The sequence below is a fragment of the Enhydra lutris genome, unplaced genomic scaffold, assembly GCF_002288905.1.
Source record: "Enhydra lutris kenyoni isolate GAN:26980312 unplaced genomic scaffold, ASM228890v2 scaffoldscaffold58, whole genome shotgun sequence".
Classification (NCBI taxonomy): Eukaryota; Metazoa; Chordata; class Mammalia; order Carnivora; family Mustelidae; genus Enhydra; species Enhydra lutris.
Window position 1 is genome coordinate 3,967,712 of NW_019154142.1, and position 17,782 is coordinate 3,985,493.

A 17,782-nucleotide genomic window follows, 5' to 3' on the forward strand; every position below is an offset into this window, starting at 1 on the left:
GCAGCGTGACTTACGGCTGCCGGGCGCCTGTAGGCGTGCCGCTGGTAGGCGGAGCTCGCAAGGGAGTTCGAAAGTGGGCGCGGGCTCCCTGGTGCCTTCGTCTGGACGCGGCGGAGTATGACCCAGTCGGTGGTCGTACAGGGTAAGCTGTGGGGGGGGGCGCGGGCAGTCGGTCACCGCGCAACCGAGTGGCCTTGTTTGCCACCTAATGGCTACTCTCTTTCGCTCTTCTCGCTTATCGCAGTGGGCCAGTGCGGAAACCAGATCGGCTGCTGCTTCTGGGATCTGGCGCTGAGGGAGCATGCCGCGGTCAACCAGGTACCGGCCCCGCCGCCCGGAGACCGTCCCTCGCCTTTTATCGAGGCTCGTCCAACAAATAAGCAAGAATCAGTCCATTTGATCTTTTCTCTGACCAGTATAAGGCGAATGGGATCTCCTCAGGAAAAAACAACCTGGTTTTTAAACGTTTTTTGGGCGTTAGACACAGAACAAACGATGGCCAAAGATCTTAGTCTTAAGGCTCCCTGATTGTCAGGGTCTCACTTTTAACAGGATTCTTGTGAAGAGCGATGAGAGAGTATTGGGGAAGTACTCGTAAACTAGGTAACATGCGTAGTGTTATATTGTATATGTTATATATATGTTATATTCCTGAATTTAATCAGCTTGAAAATGATCACCGGGAATCCAGACAAAGCTTTCGTTTGACACGCCTGTTCTACAGTCCTGTGGGGACTCCTTTCTTCAGCACCCTCAGCTAAACTTAATCCATAGATTTTATGGCATTATTCTTTAGGTAGGAAGAATCAGTCTAAACACTTTATGATAACTTGCATTTTTGCTGTTGTTCTCATAGCCAAATGCCAACCATTACAGTATTGTGAGATTATTAAATCGAAAGGATTTCATTTGGGAAAGAGGTAAAACTAATCAAATATTATAAATATACTTTTTTCTTTTTAGAAAGGAATTTATGATGAGGCATTAAGCAGCTTCTTTAGAAATGTGGATACCAGGTAAGATGGCATTAAAGTCTATCACATAGCATAATGATTCTTTTCATGCCATCAGGTTGGGTGAAAGTTCTTCAAGGGACAATGAAACAGTTGATAGCTATAAAGAAGTTGTCTGGCTTTTTTGTTTTTCTCATTATAAAAAGCATTTTTTTTTCTCATTCCCATATCATTCATATTTCTCATATTATTCCGCAGAGCAGGACAGCAAGTTTCCCTTTAAGGCCATTTGAAGGAACAAAAAGAAACTTCAGTGTGCCTTCTCTTTATTTTTTAAAGATTTTATTTATTGGAGAGAGAGTGCACACTAGCACAAGCGGGAGCAGAGGGAAAGGAAGAAGCAGACTCCCTGATGAGCAGGGAGCCTCATGTGGGGCTCCATCCCAGGACCCCAGGATCATGACCTGAGCAGAAAGCAGACACTTAACCAGCTGAGCCACCCAGGCGCCCCTCCTGTGCCTTCTTTTAACATGACCTTGAAATAAAGTTTTACTGAAAGACTGATGAAAGTTTCCTTCAGGGTATGTTGTTAATGCGTTCAAGAATGATCAACCTTTGAAAGAAAAATACATTTTTTACACTTCTGTGACACTATTTGTAGTCAGGAATATTTGTTGTAGGAATAGAATGTGCTAAAAGAGAAAAAAGGTTGTCAGATTACTTTTGTTTATATAATAAAGAGCATATGTATCTTTTATCTGAAAGTAATTTTAACATTCAAGATATGTCCGTAAGCTTTTAATATTTAATCGTTAAGTTTGTGTATTTTCAAAATAATTAATAAAACTAAACTGTAGTGAACTTGAACTAAAAAATATATCATGAAGATCCACCTTTGTATAATTAAAATTCTAGTTCTAAAGGCACCTGGGTGGCTCAGTGGGTTAAGCCTCTGCCTTCAGCTCAGGTCGTGATCTCAGGGTCCTGGGATTGAGCCCTGCATGGGGCTCTCTGCCCAGCAGGGAGCCTGCTTCCCCGTCTCTCTCTGCCTGCCTCTCTGCCTACTTGTGATTTCTCTGTCAAATAAATAAATAAATAATTCTTTTTTAAAAAAAAAATTCTAGTTCTAGTTTGAATTAGTTGGTTGGGTATTTAAGGTAAGTTATCTCCTAGGGAAGGCTAATTAGAGGCTCTACTTCCTTGGTAAATCCCAGAGTTTCACCCTCAGATTTGCAAACTCTAAAAACTTGTTAACATCTTAAGGAGTCCATTGCTTTCCAGTACAGGCAGATAAACCAAACTCAAAGAGAATGGGAAATTAAAAAGCAGAAAGTCAGTGTAGTTATTGATAGTAGGAACCATAACTCAGGAGCATCAGATCTTCCTTTCCCTTCGAAAACACTCTCTTCTCTAAGGAATCTACCTGAAAAGTAATAATAGAAGGTTGCTTGGTGATCATGGAATCAGACCAAGGGGAGTTAGATGTATTACCTTAATGATTGGTGTCATTTATCTTTATTATATGGAGATACTTGTTATGTAGGATTCCCTCTCGTTTGTGAACTAAATACTGTTTCTCCCCTAAATACTGTTAAAGAGATGCAAATTTGCCTTTGTCATACTTCCTTTTCTGTGCTTCCCTTCTAACTAAATTCCCACTCTCATCCCCTCTACCCTTGATGGCCAGTCCTTTCATTAAGTAGTTCTTAGTTGAGACTCAGCCAGGGAGCTATTCTTTCTTAATAAGGTGACTGTCCCTATACTCTCCTGTACTCTGTTTTATAATTTAACGTGAGGGCATTCTTATTTCCCCAATTCCAAGTTTATCCAGAAAAATGGATAGAAATGAGATGAGTCTTGGCATTTTACTCTTCTTTCTATGTACTAGCAACACCTGCAACAACTGTTAGTACAAAAAAAAAAAAAACTTTTCAAAAACATGAGCACATTTTTTGTACACTTCTATGTCTGTTTGAGGAAATGACATACCTTTTTAATAGTGTACTAAGAATTTAAAAACTAGGGGTTAACAAACCTTTCCTACAAAGGACCAGGTGGTAGCTATTTTAGGTTTTGAAGACCATAAGGTCTATGTCACATCTGTTTGATTCTGCTGTTGTAATGGGAATGCAGGTATAGCTTACTGTACCTAAGCAAGTGGGCATGGCTGTGTTTGAATTAAACTTTAGGAAAATAAGCAGCTGGTGAGAGTCAGCCCAAGGACCATAGTTTACTAACCCAACCTATAGCATCATCTCTGTTTAATTCAACCTCCTTTCTTATATTGTCTTCTTGTGAACTGTATTGACTCATACTCTGTGTTTGGTCATAGGTGTAATTACTTTAATTCAACATGGCATTCTAGGAACAGGCTTAGATATTCGGTGATACATAACCGTTATATCAGTTGATGTGTGTTCAGCTACAGTAGGAAACCTCAGTAATGGTGGCTTATCCAATAAAAGTATCCAGTTATTCCAAAAAAAGAAATCTGGAAATGGTGATCTAGGCTTGGAGAAGTTCCTTAAAAGACCAAGGTACTTTCATTTCATTATTCCTATTGTGTTGGCTTCTTGTCCTCATGTTTGTTTTTTCATAACTATAAAGTGGCAGCCTCCATTCCATGCATCACATCTTTATTCATGTTCAAGGTAGGAAAAGGGAAGAGTTGGTACTGACTACATCTGGTCCTCTTTATCAGAAAAGCTTCCCAGGATATCTCCCTTTTATCTCATTAGTAAGAACTAGATTACATGGCCAGCCCTAACTACAAAGAAAGCCAGGGAAAAAAGTATTCACTTTTCAGTCTAAGGGGAGGGTAAACAAGGGAGAAAAATAGGAAAGGCACCTTCTATATGTTGCCTTTTGTGTCTGCCTCACCAGGCCTGTAAGTAGCTTTATATAAACAGGAGTTAATTACCTAACAGCAGTATTAGCCTTTGGGAGATCTGATGACCTTTTCTCATTTTTTATCTTTCAGAGTGGTTGGTGATGGTGGCAGTATTTCCAAGGGGAAAATTTGTACTTTGAAAGCGCGAGTAAGATCTGTATACTTGGATTCTTATATTTTGTGTCTTTTATTTATTTATTTATTTTTTAATTTATTTGACAGAGAGAGAGATCACAAGTAGGCAGAGAGGCAGGCAGAGAGAGGGGGAAGCAGGCTCACTGCCGAGCAGAGAGCCCGATGCGGGGCTTGATCCCAGGACCCTGAGACCATGACCTGAGCTGAAGGCAGAGGCTTAACCCACTGAGCCACCCAGGCGCCCCTATTATGTGTCTTTTAAAAATAACTATATTTCTGTAACTATCAGAATTAAATTTTAATTTAACTTCTCAAATATAAAAAAAGTATTTACTAAGCCACATTTTAATATAAATATAATTAAGCAGACATTTATATCTGCCTGGAACTTTAGGGGGAAAATTTTGTGCTTAAAGGAAAAACACTATCTTAGCATTTTTTTAATGTTTCAGGGGAAATATACATCTGGGTAAATGATAACAAAAGGAGCTTTCTTAATTCTAGCCTCAGACACATGCTAATGAAGGTTAATTTTTCATTTGAAGGTAATGGAACATTTCTTTGCATCAGTTACTATTCCCAGTCCAAAGCACTGATCGGATCCAGCCACATTATAGTGAATACCATAACTCTGTGAAGACCTCTTGAACAAAAATGATTTGAGTCAGTCGCCCATATTTAGTCTTAATTTCATTCCAACAACAACACTTCTGCCATTGTTTCTCTACAACAACCTGCTTTTTCTAGTTGTTGATCAATAATCTTTGTAACAAAAAAGAAAAGCAGTTTGGATGGAAGGAATTGAGACAGTAAGGATCAGACCTGGAGTCGTGGCTGGAAAAGCAAAAAGCAATTGTGCTGTGGTACCTGGGAACTGTCTCCTTGTATCTGTAATCTCAGATGTCCTTGGAAAACAAAATTTAGTGGCAGAGACCATGTGCTTATAGGCTGTTCAGATGATTAAAACTTGGTATCCTACATGCTATGGAGAACACTAAAATCCCAATCCAAATCTTACAGAAAAAGTAACATTGACATTTCCTAGAGCACTCCCAGATTGAGCTCTTTCCCAGTACCCTATCAGTGAGCAAGTAGGAGGTGGAGAAAACACTATTTCTCTGTCACCTTTGACTTGTCCTAGAAGGTACTCTTCCATTTCTCCTTAGGAGTCTTGGTATTAAGTGACTGTGATCACTGAAGTCTTTGCAAGATAACTTGGTGGTCAGGTCCCTCCACTGTATCCAGTATCATAGGCTAATGGGTAAATACTCAGAGTTTTATAAATCCTATATTACAATTAAGGGAATGCTCAAAGACCAGAAAGCTATCACCTCGTTGCTCTTGTGGTAGAAAACAATAAACATCAAATCCTGAAACAGCTGTGATTCTAGACCTTGGATGGCTATGTGAGGAACCCAGAATAATCCCTCCTCATTTAATTAATTTCCAAGGGAAAAACAAATCGAAGGCTTGGTATGACTAGAATTGAAAAAGTTCTATACCATGTCAGCGTTTTCATGTTCAGTGAAGATGACAGTATGATTCTATCAAACCTGACTTCAAGAGGGGCTTGAATGTCAGTGTGTATTCTTCCTGTTGCTTCCTTTGCCAGATTGCAAGGTAATTGAGGGAAGTCTTCCACAAATGATCTTAAATAAATCTGTTTTGGAACAAGGCCGTTATAAGCTAATTTTTTTTTTCTTTTTGTAATCTTACACACGTATACTATACTACTGTTTGCCCATACAGTGAAGTCTCTCTTATGGTTGATTAGGTGTTAAAAGTCAACATCTAGGTAAAACTTGCATATTATCAAAATATCCTAGAAAAACCTTAAATTGTCAGTAACTAACCCTATGTAGTCCAGTATACATAAAGTATATGTATATTGCTTGCTGTATATAAAAGAGCACATTTATAATACATAATTTTATAGTCTTCCTAGTATACTACTGTGATATACTATTGTACAATTAGAAATATATTTCTGACATACTGGGTAAGACAATCTCAGTTGCTTGCTTACAGTAGCATAGTTAATTCCACAGACAATTTAATTCACAGAATTTAAATGGGCATAAGTTGCAACCCCATGGTAGTCAGTACTCCATAAATGTCACACTTGACTATCTCAATAGATAGGCGAGCCTGGCGTTTGATGGTGAAGACTGAAGATTCTGCAGCCAGGCTAACCAAGTGTGAATTTCTACTCCTTCACGTAGCCAGGGGATCACAGCTAAGTAATTTAGCTTTCCTAGGCCTCAGTTTTCTCAAGGGTAAGGCAGGGGTAATTATAGTACCTATGCATAGGCTTCTGAGGATCAAATGGGGTAATACGAACAAAGCACATAGAGACACTGTAAGTGCTTAAAGTCACGGGGTCACAAGAACTAAAAAAGCCCGTAAACCAAGCACTTTCTCTGACACTGAATCAAAGAGTTAATAGCTTTGTAGTGTATTCTAAAGTTATTTCAGAATTTTTTCAGCTTTTTTATTTAACTATTTATTTTACTTTTTCACTCGTCTTCCTCGGTGTAGAAAACATGGAAGTACAAAACAGTGAGGGTAGAGGGTATATAATATATAATCCTATTGCCAAGCTATTCCTGCCTACATTTTGCTGTGTTTCCCTCCAATCTTTTCTATTTTTCTTTCCATACTTAATTTTATGTTTTATATTCTCATTTTCTTCTAAGTAGTAAAGGTTATTGCCCATGTCAATAGTGTTTGTGGTAATGAATTAGGTTTTCTTGGGAGTAGGGACCTCGTTGTCACCTTTGACTTCTATCCAGGGCCTTGGTTTGCATCTGATAGTAAGTTTACTGATCTGAATTGAACCGTTTTGGGCTGTGATTCATGAAGAGCAGCATGGTTGTTCCTGCTGAGCAAGTGCATTAACATACCGTATATTTATTGAGAATTTTTTTCTGGTTAGGGCACCTTCTAAATTTCTAAGATCTTGTTCTCAAGACATTTACAATCACATAGGCACAGGAGTAAAAGAATTGTTAGAAAATCAGTTGAGGGGATTAGTCATTTCTTCCCCCTACCCCACGTGGTATTTTGGAGTAGACTGAGAGTTTAGAACCCACCTTTTTTTTTTTTTTTAAAGATTTAATTTATTTATTTAACAGAGAGAGAGAGAGATTACAAGTAGGCAGAGCAGCAGGCAGAGAGGGGAGGAAGCAGGCTCCCTGCCTAGCAGAGAGCCCAATGCGGGGCTCGATCCCAGAACCCTGAGATCATGACCTGAGCCAAAGGCAGAGGCTTAACCCACTGAGCCACCCAGGTGCCCCATAGAACCCACCTTTTAATTGTATTCCACCTCCTGAGCAGAGTGAAATTACTTTTTCATTCTTACAACAGATTCTACATAAAGATTCAAATAAAGATTTGACTAAGCTTAAACTATAAAAAGAACAATGCAACTTTTAGTTCATAAATTCATTTACAGAGTTACTAGCTCTAAAGACAAATAAGCTAATTCGGTTTTATTTCTCTTTCTCAGGCTGTCTTGATTGACATGGAGGAAGGGGTAGTAAATGAAATTCTGCAGGGACCATTGAGAGATGTGTTTGATAGCAAGCAGCTCATCACTGATATTTCTGGCTCGGGGAATAACTGGTGAGAACATGCTGTATGTAAAAAATTGAATGTCATCTCAAAAAAAATGATCTTTCCTTCTTTCTAATAGGTCCTGCTGACAGGAAAGCAAGATCTACCTGCCAGACCTGCCTCTAGGCTTTTCGGCCCTTCATCTTTCCCTGGATAAATGATGGGGTTTCTCAGTGCTGAAAAGTCACCCTATTACAGTTTTTTCTCACCATTTTTTAGGAAAAAATCCTGAAAAATGGATTTACTAAATTCCTTGTAATTGATTCTTACATAATACCAGTGACAAAAGTTTTAATTATTTTTATAAACTGTTCTCTTACCTACACTATTTGACTCTATCAAGTTCTCCAGTTGGTCAGACTTGACTGCTAAGAAGTGGAAGCTAGACCAGTGTCCCAGCATTAAAGCTCAGCCAAAGGCTGTGTTTCTCATAAATATATAACTGTCTGTTCTCTTTAATGGGGTAAAAAGCTTCAACGATGATCATTGAAAATTTACATTGAGACTGTTTTTGCTGTTTTTTAAAAATTAAGTAACTCCTTGTTATTTGCAAATCTAATGTTTACTATTTTCTCTATTTGCAGTCTGTCTCTCAGGTTCCTAATGTGTAGTGATATCATTTCACTAAAGCGTGAATTTGCTGGGTGCCTGGCTGGCTCAGAAGAGCATGCAGCTCTTGATCTTGGGGTCATTAGTTTGAGCCCCATGTTGGGGGTAGAGATGACTCTAATAAATAAAACTTTAAAACATGAGTTTACATTTTGCCTTCTTAGAAACTTCATATGGGGAGAACCAGCCACTAAATGAATTCACCTGCCCACTTAACTGGCTTTTCACTAATTATGTAACTTTTTCTGTAATTTTTGAGTTACACAACCTGTGTCATGGGGAAGCCATTCATTTTTTTTTAATCATTTTTTAATGCATCAAAGTGCTCCTTGCAAATTTGATTATCAGAAAGGCTTGCAGAGCCTTATGAATATCAGTTTTCTATTGTGTATCATTTCAACTAATGATAACATGATGTGACCAGTGTTTTCTCCTATATTAAACCAATATGTTAGTTCAAATTTTTTTCTTTTTAATGTCTTTCTAGTTGACCAAATTCTGCTCTTCAATGTGTAAAACTTACTGCAATCAGAGTTTATGTTAAATGGAAATGAGAAAAAACTATGTAATTAAAGTCTTATGTTTATACCTTAAAAAAAGGAGAAAGAAGATAAATTTAGAAAACCATAGTTTAATATCCATTGATAATGAGCTATTTTATCAGGATATTTGAGGATTATAGACCTTTATATTTGTTACATTTTCTATCTAGTATCTTTGAAATATCACAGTATGATTTATTCATATGAAACAAGAATTAGTAAAAATGCTTCTTTAAGTTTTTCTGTAATCTTTTCATTTAGTTCAGAAGTAATCAAATCTTGAAATAATAAATGTCAGAGTATTTTTGTAATTTATATTCTTTTTTTTTTTTCAGGGCTGTGGGGCACAAAGTTTTTGGCAGTCTTTATCAAGAAAAGATTTTAGAGAAACTCAGAAAGTCGGCAGAGCACTGTGATTGTTTGCAGTGTTTTTTTATAATACATTCCATGGGAGGAGGTAAAGTTACTCACTCATTTCCCTATAGCAATGTGAAAGTGTAAGTGGGAATTCATTTTGCAAACAGTAGCCTGTTTTCAGACCTATGCTTAATAAAGGTACAACTCTTAACACTGTATGTATTTGACTATATACATAACTGCTTCTTATTTTAAATTTTTGTCAAATTTTGTTGCTATTACCATTGTTTATAAATTGAAGCCCTTTTAAGAGTCAGGACAACTGAATCTGAAGTTTTTTCTTCTTCTACTTTTAGTTCTTTCATAAAATTTCCAGCTACATTTCAGTGTATGTGAGCTTTCTGGGAATCCTGCCTTTGTCCTAGGAGTTTGCTTGCGTAGACTCATAATACCGCCTAGAAACTAAGCATTTCTGGCTTGTTCATTGGTATCCTTGCTAAGAAATATCAATACTCTTTAATTGCTTCCCAACCTTTCTTGTGTCCAATAAGAGACATAGATAAATCCTTTTAGTCAGCTCCTTTAAACTATTCCTCACATAGTAATTGCCTTGACCTAGATTAAAGGTCTGCATTGTTTTCTTTCCCCAGGAAAGCCTGTACCTTGCAAATGAAGTATTTTGCTCCTGTTTTATGAACTAGACACATACCGTATTTTGCTAATTTCCAAAAGGATTAGTGAGTTTTAAAAGAAAAGTTTTAAAAGAATTCCCAGAAGTATACATACTATTTTTCTCCAAGCTCAGATTAAGATTTTATATTCAGCAGATTATATAAATTGATTTTTGTTAAAAGATTTTATTTATTTAGAGAGAGAGAGATCACAAGTAGACAGAGAGGCAAGCAGAGAGAGAGGGGAAAGTAGGCTCCCTGCCAAGCAGGGAGCCCGATGCAGGGCTGGATCCCAGGACCCTGAGACCATAACCCCAGCCAAAGGCAGAGGCTCAACCCACTGAACCACCCAGGCGCCCCTATAAATTGATTTTTATACATATTATTCAGTATGATAACATTTTAAAATTAAAGTGATAATTTCTATGTAACCATGCCTTTAGAGGACCATCACAATCATTAAGAAACAAATTCTTTATCTACTAGTGTAATTAACCTGCAAGTTTGGGTAAGTTTTCAAAACAATTTGATTTATAGTTAATTATAGTGCCTTTTTTAATCCCTGTGTTGTTCAAAATCTCAGAAGACTATACTTTATTCATAATTTACTGACAAAAATAAATAATAGTGAAGGTTAAAAATGGTCTCCTTTCTGACATCTAAATCCTAAACTGTCTTCTCACAGGTAATCAAGTTTGTCTATGTCTATCCTTCCAGATATTTTCTATGCCTTTAAAAGTGCGTGTGTGTATTTTAACATAAGATCATGCAGTGCATATTATTCCAACATTTTTTCACTTTATGTCTTCCCTGAATGTCTTTCATTATTTTCTCTGTCTCCTAGAATTCAATTGTGTTAATATATACTTTTTGAAGTCCATTTCCCACTAGTGGATGTTCAGTTGTTCATGATATTTAGTTTAATTACAAACAAGCCCCGCTTGAATATCTGGTACATACATTTCTGCCTGTTTATGCCCCTACAGCTGTAGGTAATATTCCCAAAAGGAAAGTGGGAGCAAGAAATACATTTTAAATTTTGATTGATATTAATAAGTACTTTCTTACTTTCACCAATCCATATTAGAAACAATCTATATGGATTTATTTCCCCACACTGTCACTAACACTGAGTATTATAAAACATTAATATATTCAAAATTAGATTGTTTTAACTTGGATTTCTTTGATTAGAAGAAGGGTTGACCATCCTCACATCTAGTCACCACCTGATTTATTATGAATGACATATTTACATACTTTACCCATTTTTCTGTTGTATTATTCATGTTTTTTTCGTTGTTGATTTGTGAGACCTCTTTATTGAAGAAATTTAGCCCTTCATATGTGTTGGAGATTTTTTTCCTTAGTTTGCCTTTTTCATTTTGTTTATAGGTTTTATATATGTATGTATTTTTTTTTTTAATTTTTAATGGAATCAAAACTCTCTTCTATATAATGCTCTGGTTTTTAAAATATGTTCCTATCAAAAGAAGCCATAAAATTCCAAGTTCCTCACAATTTTATTTTGAATAGTTTATGCTGGGTTTTTTTTGTTTTTGTTTTTGCAATTTTAATTCTCAGGCACAGGATCTGGACTTGGCACATTTCTTTTAAAGATGCTCGAGGATGAATTCCCAGAAGTATACAGATTCGTGACTTCAGTTTATCCTTCTGGTGAGGATGATGTCATAACCTCGCCTTACAATAGCATCTTGGCAATGAAGGAACTCAACGAGCATGCAGACTGTGTGTTGCCCATTGACAACCAAGTAAGAAATGACACTGTAATTTATGGATATATATACGTTCAATCTTGTGTTACACTTATATGTGCATAGGAAACATTCTCATCATTTTTCAGCCTTCCCATCTAAGAGGAAAAATAAGTTTAAATTGTTTTTCTTTCTCTTCTTTCCTTCCTGGTAAAATGTCATCTATGTCCACTCTCGTTAATAGCTTCTCTCCCAATATTTTCCCTTTAAAAGTCTTTATTTGACATCATTAGCAAAATTGACCTGATGGTGAATTCTGGAAAGTTGGGCACAACTATAAAGCCAAAGAGTCTGATTACTTCAAGTGCTGGGGCTGTTAAGAAACGGCACCAGAAGCCCTTTGATGCGATGAACAACATTGTAGCCAATTTGCTGCTGAACCTAACAAGGTAATCCTATTAATGGCAAAACTTAAGACAGTTTGAAAACTTCACTTGTCCTATGATGATGCTTGTAGTAGCATTTTTGTAATAGCATCTTTCAGGTTTTCTAAGTCACAGGAGGTTTTTTTAAATTTTATTTTATTCTGTCTAGTGTTTTCAGATCTTGGAGTGATAGACTAGAACTTTAATTTCTGTTACTCCAAAGCATTATTTTCCCAGGTATATTCCGGAGAATATTAATAGGTATTAAGTGAAAAAAGTTTGCCACAAATAAACACATGAGACCTTGGTTAGATAACAGTAAGCACATTTTTTTGCTATAGATTGCCTCATCTTCTAAAGCAGCTAATGTTTATCTCCTTATTGTTAGTTGGTCCAAAATATTTCCTTGACTTTGATCTGGAAGGCTGCTTTGGCATTATTATATTCCAAATTGTACAGCATATCAGGCAGACCCATGAAGAATTTAATGAAGTTTATAATTAAATAATAATATCATAATATTATTATAACTAAATAATAATTGAATAATATTTAATAATAAATAATTGCTGACCTGTATGTGTTTAATTCAAAGTCTGTTTTAAGTAAGATATTTTTGTATGAGTAATGTGCAATATAATAGTGTCTTGGTTACACGTCATATAATCCACAAATAAGAATTGATATAGATGTTGTGTGTTATACTTTAATTATCTTTATACATGTTATTCATGATACAAAGTTTCACTAATACAAAAAAAGGAGCATATATTCTCTACTGAAGAATGGTGTGCAAAAGGATTTAAGAATGCTGGCTGAATAGTAAAGCTACATTCAAAGTATAAAATTTTAACATTAAATTTTTTTCTCTTGCTTTAATGTTAATTTTTTAGCTCTGCAAGGTTTGAAGGGTCCCTTAATATGGACCTTAATGAAATCAGCATGAATTTAGTTCCTTTTCCGCAACTGCATTATCTTGTGTCAAGCCTTACACCTCTCTATACACTGGCAGATGTTAACATTCCTACCCGAAGGTAAGATACAGTAACTTTATGCCAATGACTTGATTATTTGAATTACCTTTTTTCAAAAGTTTTTTTTAAACTTTTAACTCTGGGTGTTTTTCTCATGTCATTTTCTTTGTGTCATTTTCATTACTTGAATGCTTTATTTACAAGTCATTGTTTAAAAAGTCAATATTAAACTATTTGACATTAAATCTTAATTTTTGAGCTAATGAAATTCCTAAAGATTTGGTTTTTATTGAAAAAGATTTCAGGGCTTTGCAATCTGACATACGTAAGTCTGAATGCCAATTCGTCACTAGCTATAGGACCTTGGGCAGGTGCACATACCTCATATGCTTATTGGGTATCTTAAATAAGAATATCTTTTAAAACTGTTACCACAGTCCAGCACCATAGAAGGCTTTCCAGTGTTACTGTTTATGGTAGCTGCTATATATCATTTCCAGAACACCTTGTTTTGTAACTGCGTGTCATTTATAAGCATAAAACTTCATCAGTCTACTTAACAAAAAAATGTAGTTGAAAAATATTCTGAGCACATACAGTGATGATAAGCTTGAAAAGGTCCCACTGGCATCCACAGTTGACTGAAAGAAAAGGTCCTGTCAAACTCTAAGAGGAAAGTATGTAAATGATAAAAACCAGATGAAAGGTCTTCTTTGTAGTTTAAATTTTGACAAAGTAATAATTCTATACTATAAATATCACAGTGCTACTGAATAACTTTTATTTAAGCTGTTAACAAATAACCCAGTTATGCCAACTAGTAGACCCAGTTATGCCAACTAGTAGATAGGACTCTTTCTGCATGGGACGCCGATGACCTTAAGTGACTTGCATTGTATATGGAACATGGTAATCATTCACTAAATGATCATGTTATTATCAGCCCCACATATTAAAAATGAGTGTATTTAAATGTGCATCCTCTGTATGGACACATAGAATGTAAATTGGTGCTAAACTATTTACTGTACAATAATGATAGTCCAGACATTTTTACATTTAAAGTTAATTCTTAAAAAATAAAGACGGGAAATTTCTAATTAAGTCCAGCATAAAGAAAAAAATGCTTGACTTGGTCCTTCAACCTGAATATTTCAAAGCCAATTAAACTTCTTTTAACCCTGCTTTTTGGCGTATTTTAATAAAAATTATACTGTTGCAGCATTTTGTATTCATATAATCCTAGTCTGTGACAAAGGTTTATTTTTAAAATGTGTTTGTGATAATGTATAAGGGACTTTAAAGATTTTATACGCTTAGGGAACTTGTCACAGTATTCTTTCTGTCTTTGTGTCTTTTTACCCCTTTCTGCTGTAGTATAGATTATTTCAGAGGCTGGCATATCGGCACATGAGCACATTTATCCTTGAGTAAAATAATAAATTGTTCTAAAATTATACTATTAGAAGTCAGTTTTAAAGCTCTTCAATTTCTTGTAGTGAGAAAGATTTTTGTTGGGCCTTTTATTAATGTTAGTCCTGTACCTTATCTCATTTTTTTCACACAAAAATAAAATAAGCACATATAAGGAGTGTTTTAGATTTCTTGAAATTCCATATTTCTAATATAAATAAAGGTAAGTATCCCAAAATTTCAAATAGCTCCTTACTACTTTTTATATTTTGCAGCAGAGGTTAAATCAAGAATGAATTTGCCCACTTGTTGGATAGTGGTTCTTATCCTTTTCTGGGTTTCCTTAACTCCATAAAAATGCCCAAAAGCACATACACACCAAACTTTCGAACACAGTAGCAGAGGATTTACTAACCTCCCACAGCTCTTCATTCCCTAATGGAGTCTTCTGTTCTTGCTATCACATAACCAAGATCGAATGTAAGCCCCAGTAGAGTAGAAATTTTTGTTGCTCACTTCTGGGTCTCTTGCACTTAGAATAGTGCCTGGCACATAGTAGGCATTCAGTAAATATGTGTTGAATAAGTAGGTAACACAGTGTGATTTCTGCAGCTCTTCCCAAACACTTCGCAGGTTCAGCACACAGAATCTAGAGTTATCTAGGGAACCTGATAGCTGTATTGAGTTAAGTGAGATATAAGAACCAGGCTGGGTGGGGCTCTAGGATCCTGTCTATTATTACATATAATATGTTAGCACTTTGTTCTTCTTCTCTTTAAATAAAGGATAAAAGGTGTCCTCCTCTTTCTTTAAATAAAGGATAAAAGGTGTCCTGTTCTTTCTTATCAAGATTGTTTTGAGAAAATGATCACTGAAATGTAGAAGGTGTTTGTATGTGAAGTTTGTTTACATATAAGTGACTATCTTTGCACTTTGTAGTTCTACACGGAAGAAATAATATTTTGTATAAACAGTGATTCTTTCATTGTTCTAGGTTGGATCAGATGTTTTCAGATGCCTTTAGTAAAGATCACCAGCTAATTCGGGCTGACCCCAAACATAGTCTGTACCTCGCCTGTGCCCTTATGGTTAGAGGAAATGTACAGGTTTCAGATCTTCGCAGAAATATTGAAAGGTTTGATTTTATATTTTCATAATTTATGTGTACCACCTGTGACAGGGTAGCATAGTAGTTCAAATGGCCTCTCTTCAGATTCTACTGCTGCCATTTAACTGAAGGGTGACCTTGAGCAAATTACTTAGCCTCTCTTAGCCTTATTTTTCTCAAACGTAAAATAAGAATACTACTGGTACAAAGCTGTTATTTATGGATGGCACCTGGGTGGCTCAGTGGGTTAAGCCTCTGCCTTTGGCTCAGGTCATGATCTCAAGGTCCTGAGATCGAGCCCCACATCGGGCTCTCTGCTCAGCTTAGAACCTGCTTCCCCCTCTCTCTTTGCCTGCCTCACTGCCTACTTGTGATCTCTCTCTCTCTGTCAAATAAATAAATAAAATCTTCAAAGTTGTTATTTATGAATAGTGAATGATATAGGAGATACTTTATTTTCTGAAAGTATTCAGAAAATTTAACTACTGTTGTATTACTACCACTACACTGCTTCTAAGTGTATGTTTTACTATTTTTTGACAGTCTATTTTTAGGAAAACTCTATTGAATTACAAAGTAAGGAAATTGCAATATTTTCATCTCTTTTTCATCCCAGATTTAATGTCCCCCTAACTAAATATCCCTTTAGCTCACTGTCAGATTGTACCACAAGACCACTAATAGTAAAAAATAGGTAACTTACATTATATACTGAGCAATTAGAACGGTACCATCAGTAATGTCCGCTGCCATATATGGCAGATACTTTCAGTACCTTCATTCTCACCTTTTGGTTTTTGTATCTCAGATTAAAACCTTCTCTACAGTTTGTCTCCTGGAATCAAGAAGGCTGGAAGACCAGCCTGTGTTCAGTACCTCCTGTGGGTCATTCCCATTCATTATTAGCTCTAGCAAATAACACATGTGTGAAGCCTACCTTCATGGAACTGAGAGAGAGATTCATGAGGCTGTACAAGAAAAAGGTAATTATCAGTACACCTTCGTAACTACATGTGTTTATTTTGGCTATTTGAGATGTCTTCTCACGAGTTACACTATCAAATCAGGGGCAATCCTGACGGCTCTATTCACTCTACTGATTATAACTGAAGAGGAGAGGTTTACTCAGACTATGTAAAGGAGAAATCTTGTGAGTTTACAGGATTTGAGTTGCCCTTTCTCTTGTAAAGCTGAGTGAACTATCATTTTAATAAAGAATTATTTATGTTTTAGGATAATTACATATGTATTAAATTTTCTGAAAATGGTCAGCATTATCCAGTTTTTTATTTTATATTTATATTTTATTTTATAATTCTAGGCTAAATAAATCCTTTTATTTATAGGCTCATCTTCATCACTATCTACAAATTGAAGGGATGGAAGAAAGCTGTTTCATGGAAGCTCTATCATCTTTATCGGGGCTCATAGAGGAATATAACCAACTGGATGCCACGAAAAGCATGCCTGTGGAAGATTTTCCCAGACTAAGCGTAGCTATGTGAAAAAGAAACCCCAAGATACAACTCTGATTTTGTCACCTTTTCTTTCTGTTTCAGAATTTTTGTGATTCAGAAGATCCAATTTGCACTTTTCCTATTAGAAAGCACTTTTGTCGTTAAAAAAAAAAAAAGTGATTTTCATTTCATCACAATTTGTGGATGATACCAGTCTGTGAAATTAGTGAAGTCCTACTACCTCAACTTCAAACATTTGTCTTCAGAAAATTCCCCTTTTCTAAAATGAGAAAACAGAATTCTTCAGTATTTTAATTTATATTCTCATAGTTAAGCACTTAAATACAGTGATAATCATGTCTTCAATAAAGATCTTACAAGGTATATTTTTATATTTATTTATAATTTATTTTTTCATATTCTGTTTAAATTCTCCTGATTTTTTAAAAGCAAGTACGAGGAGTAGTAGAACACGATATAAATACATTTATGTAATACCCACTAACTTTTCAGGGATACGTTTTATTACATCTCTAAAGGAGGTTTTGGTTTCTTCTTTGGGTAACCACATTTTGCACTCAAAGAATCCAAATTTACATTTATTTTAACATGTATATGTATTAAATTATCTTTAACTATAATGCTTTTTTATTAAAACAGTTGATTTCATAATAATAAATGTCTATTTTTTAAACAGTATTGCTTTTGTTATTATTGGATTTGCTTATTACCATTTATATAAGCAAATAAAACATTACTTAGCTAGACATCTTCTAAAGTTTACAGGAAAATGGCTATAATAGTCTAGGGAACGTGTTCCAGTTATAATCTCCAGTTATAGTTTTAACATTAAATTAACTTTAAATACAATTTATATTTTAAATCCATAGGTGGATTTATCATTTAAGAAAGTAATTT

At 35.5% G+C, this 17,782-nt stretch overlaps 1 protein-coding gene across 1 annotated transcript; it reads left to right on the top strand.

Annotated features, from left to right (window-relative positions):
- The first annotated feature begins 117 nt into the window (after positions 1-117).
- Positions 118-17,464, top strand: LOC111158316 (tubulin epsilon 1). The gene is made up of 12 exons (XM_022520286.1): positions 118-142; positions 245-318; positions 964-1,016; positions 3,934-3,991; positions 7,487-7,602; positions 9,080-9,201; positions 11,357-11,544; positions 11,761-11,936; positions 12,806-12,946; positions 15,294-15,434; positions 16,216-16,390; positions 16,754-17,464. The coding sequence occupies exons 1-12, from the start codon at positions 118-120 to the stop codon at positions 16,910-16,912; spliced, it is 1,428 nt and encodes a 475-aa protein (XP_022375994.1). The 3' UTR covers positions 16,913-17,464.
- The last annotated feature ends 318 nt before the right edge of the window (positions 17,465-17,782 follow it).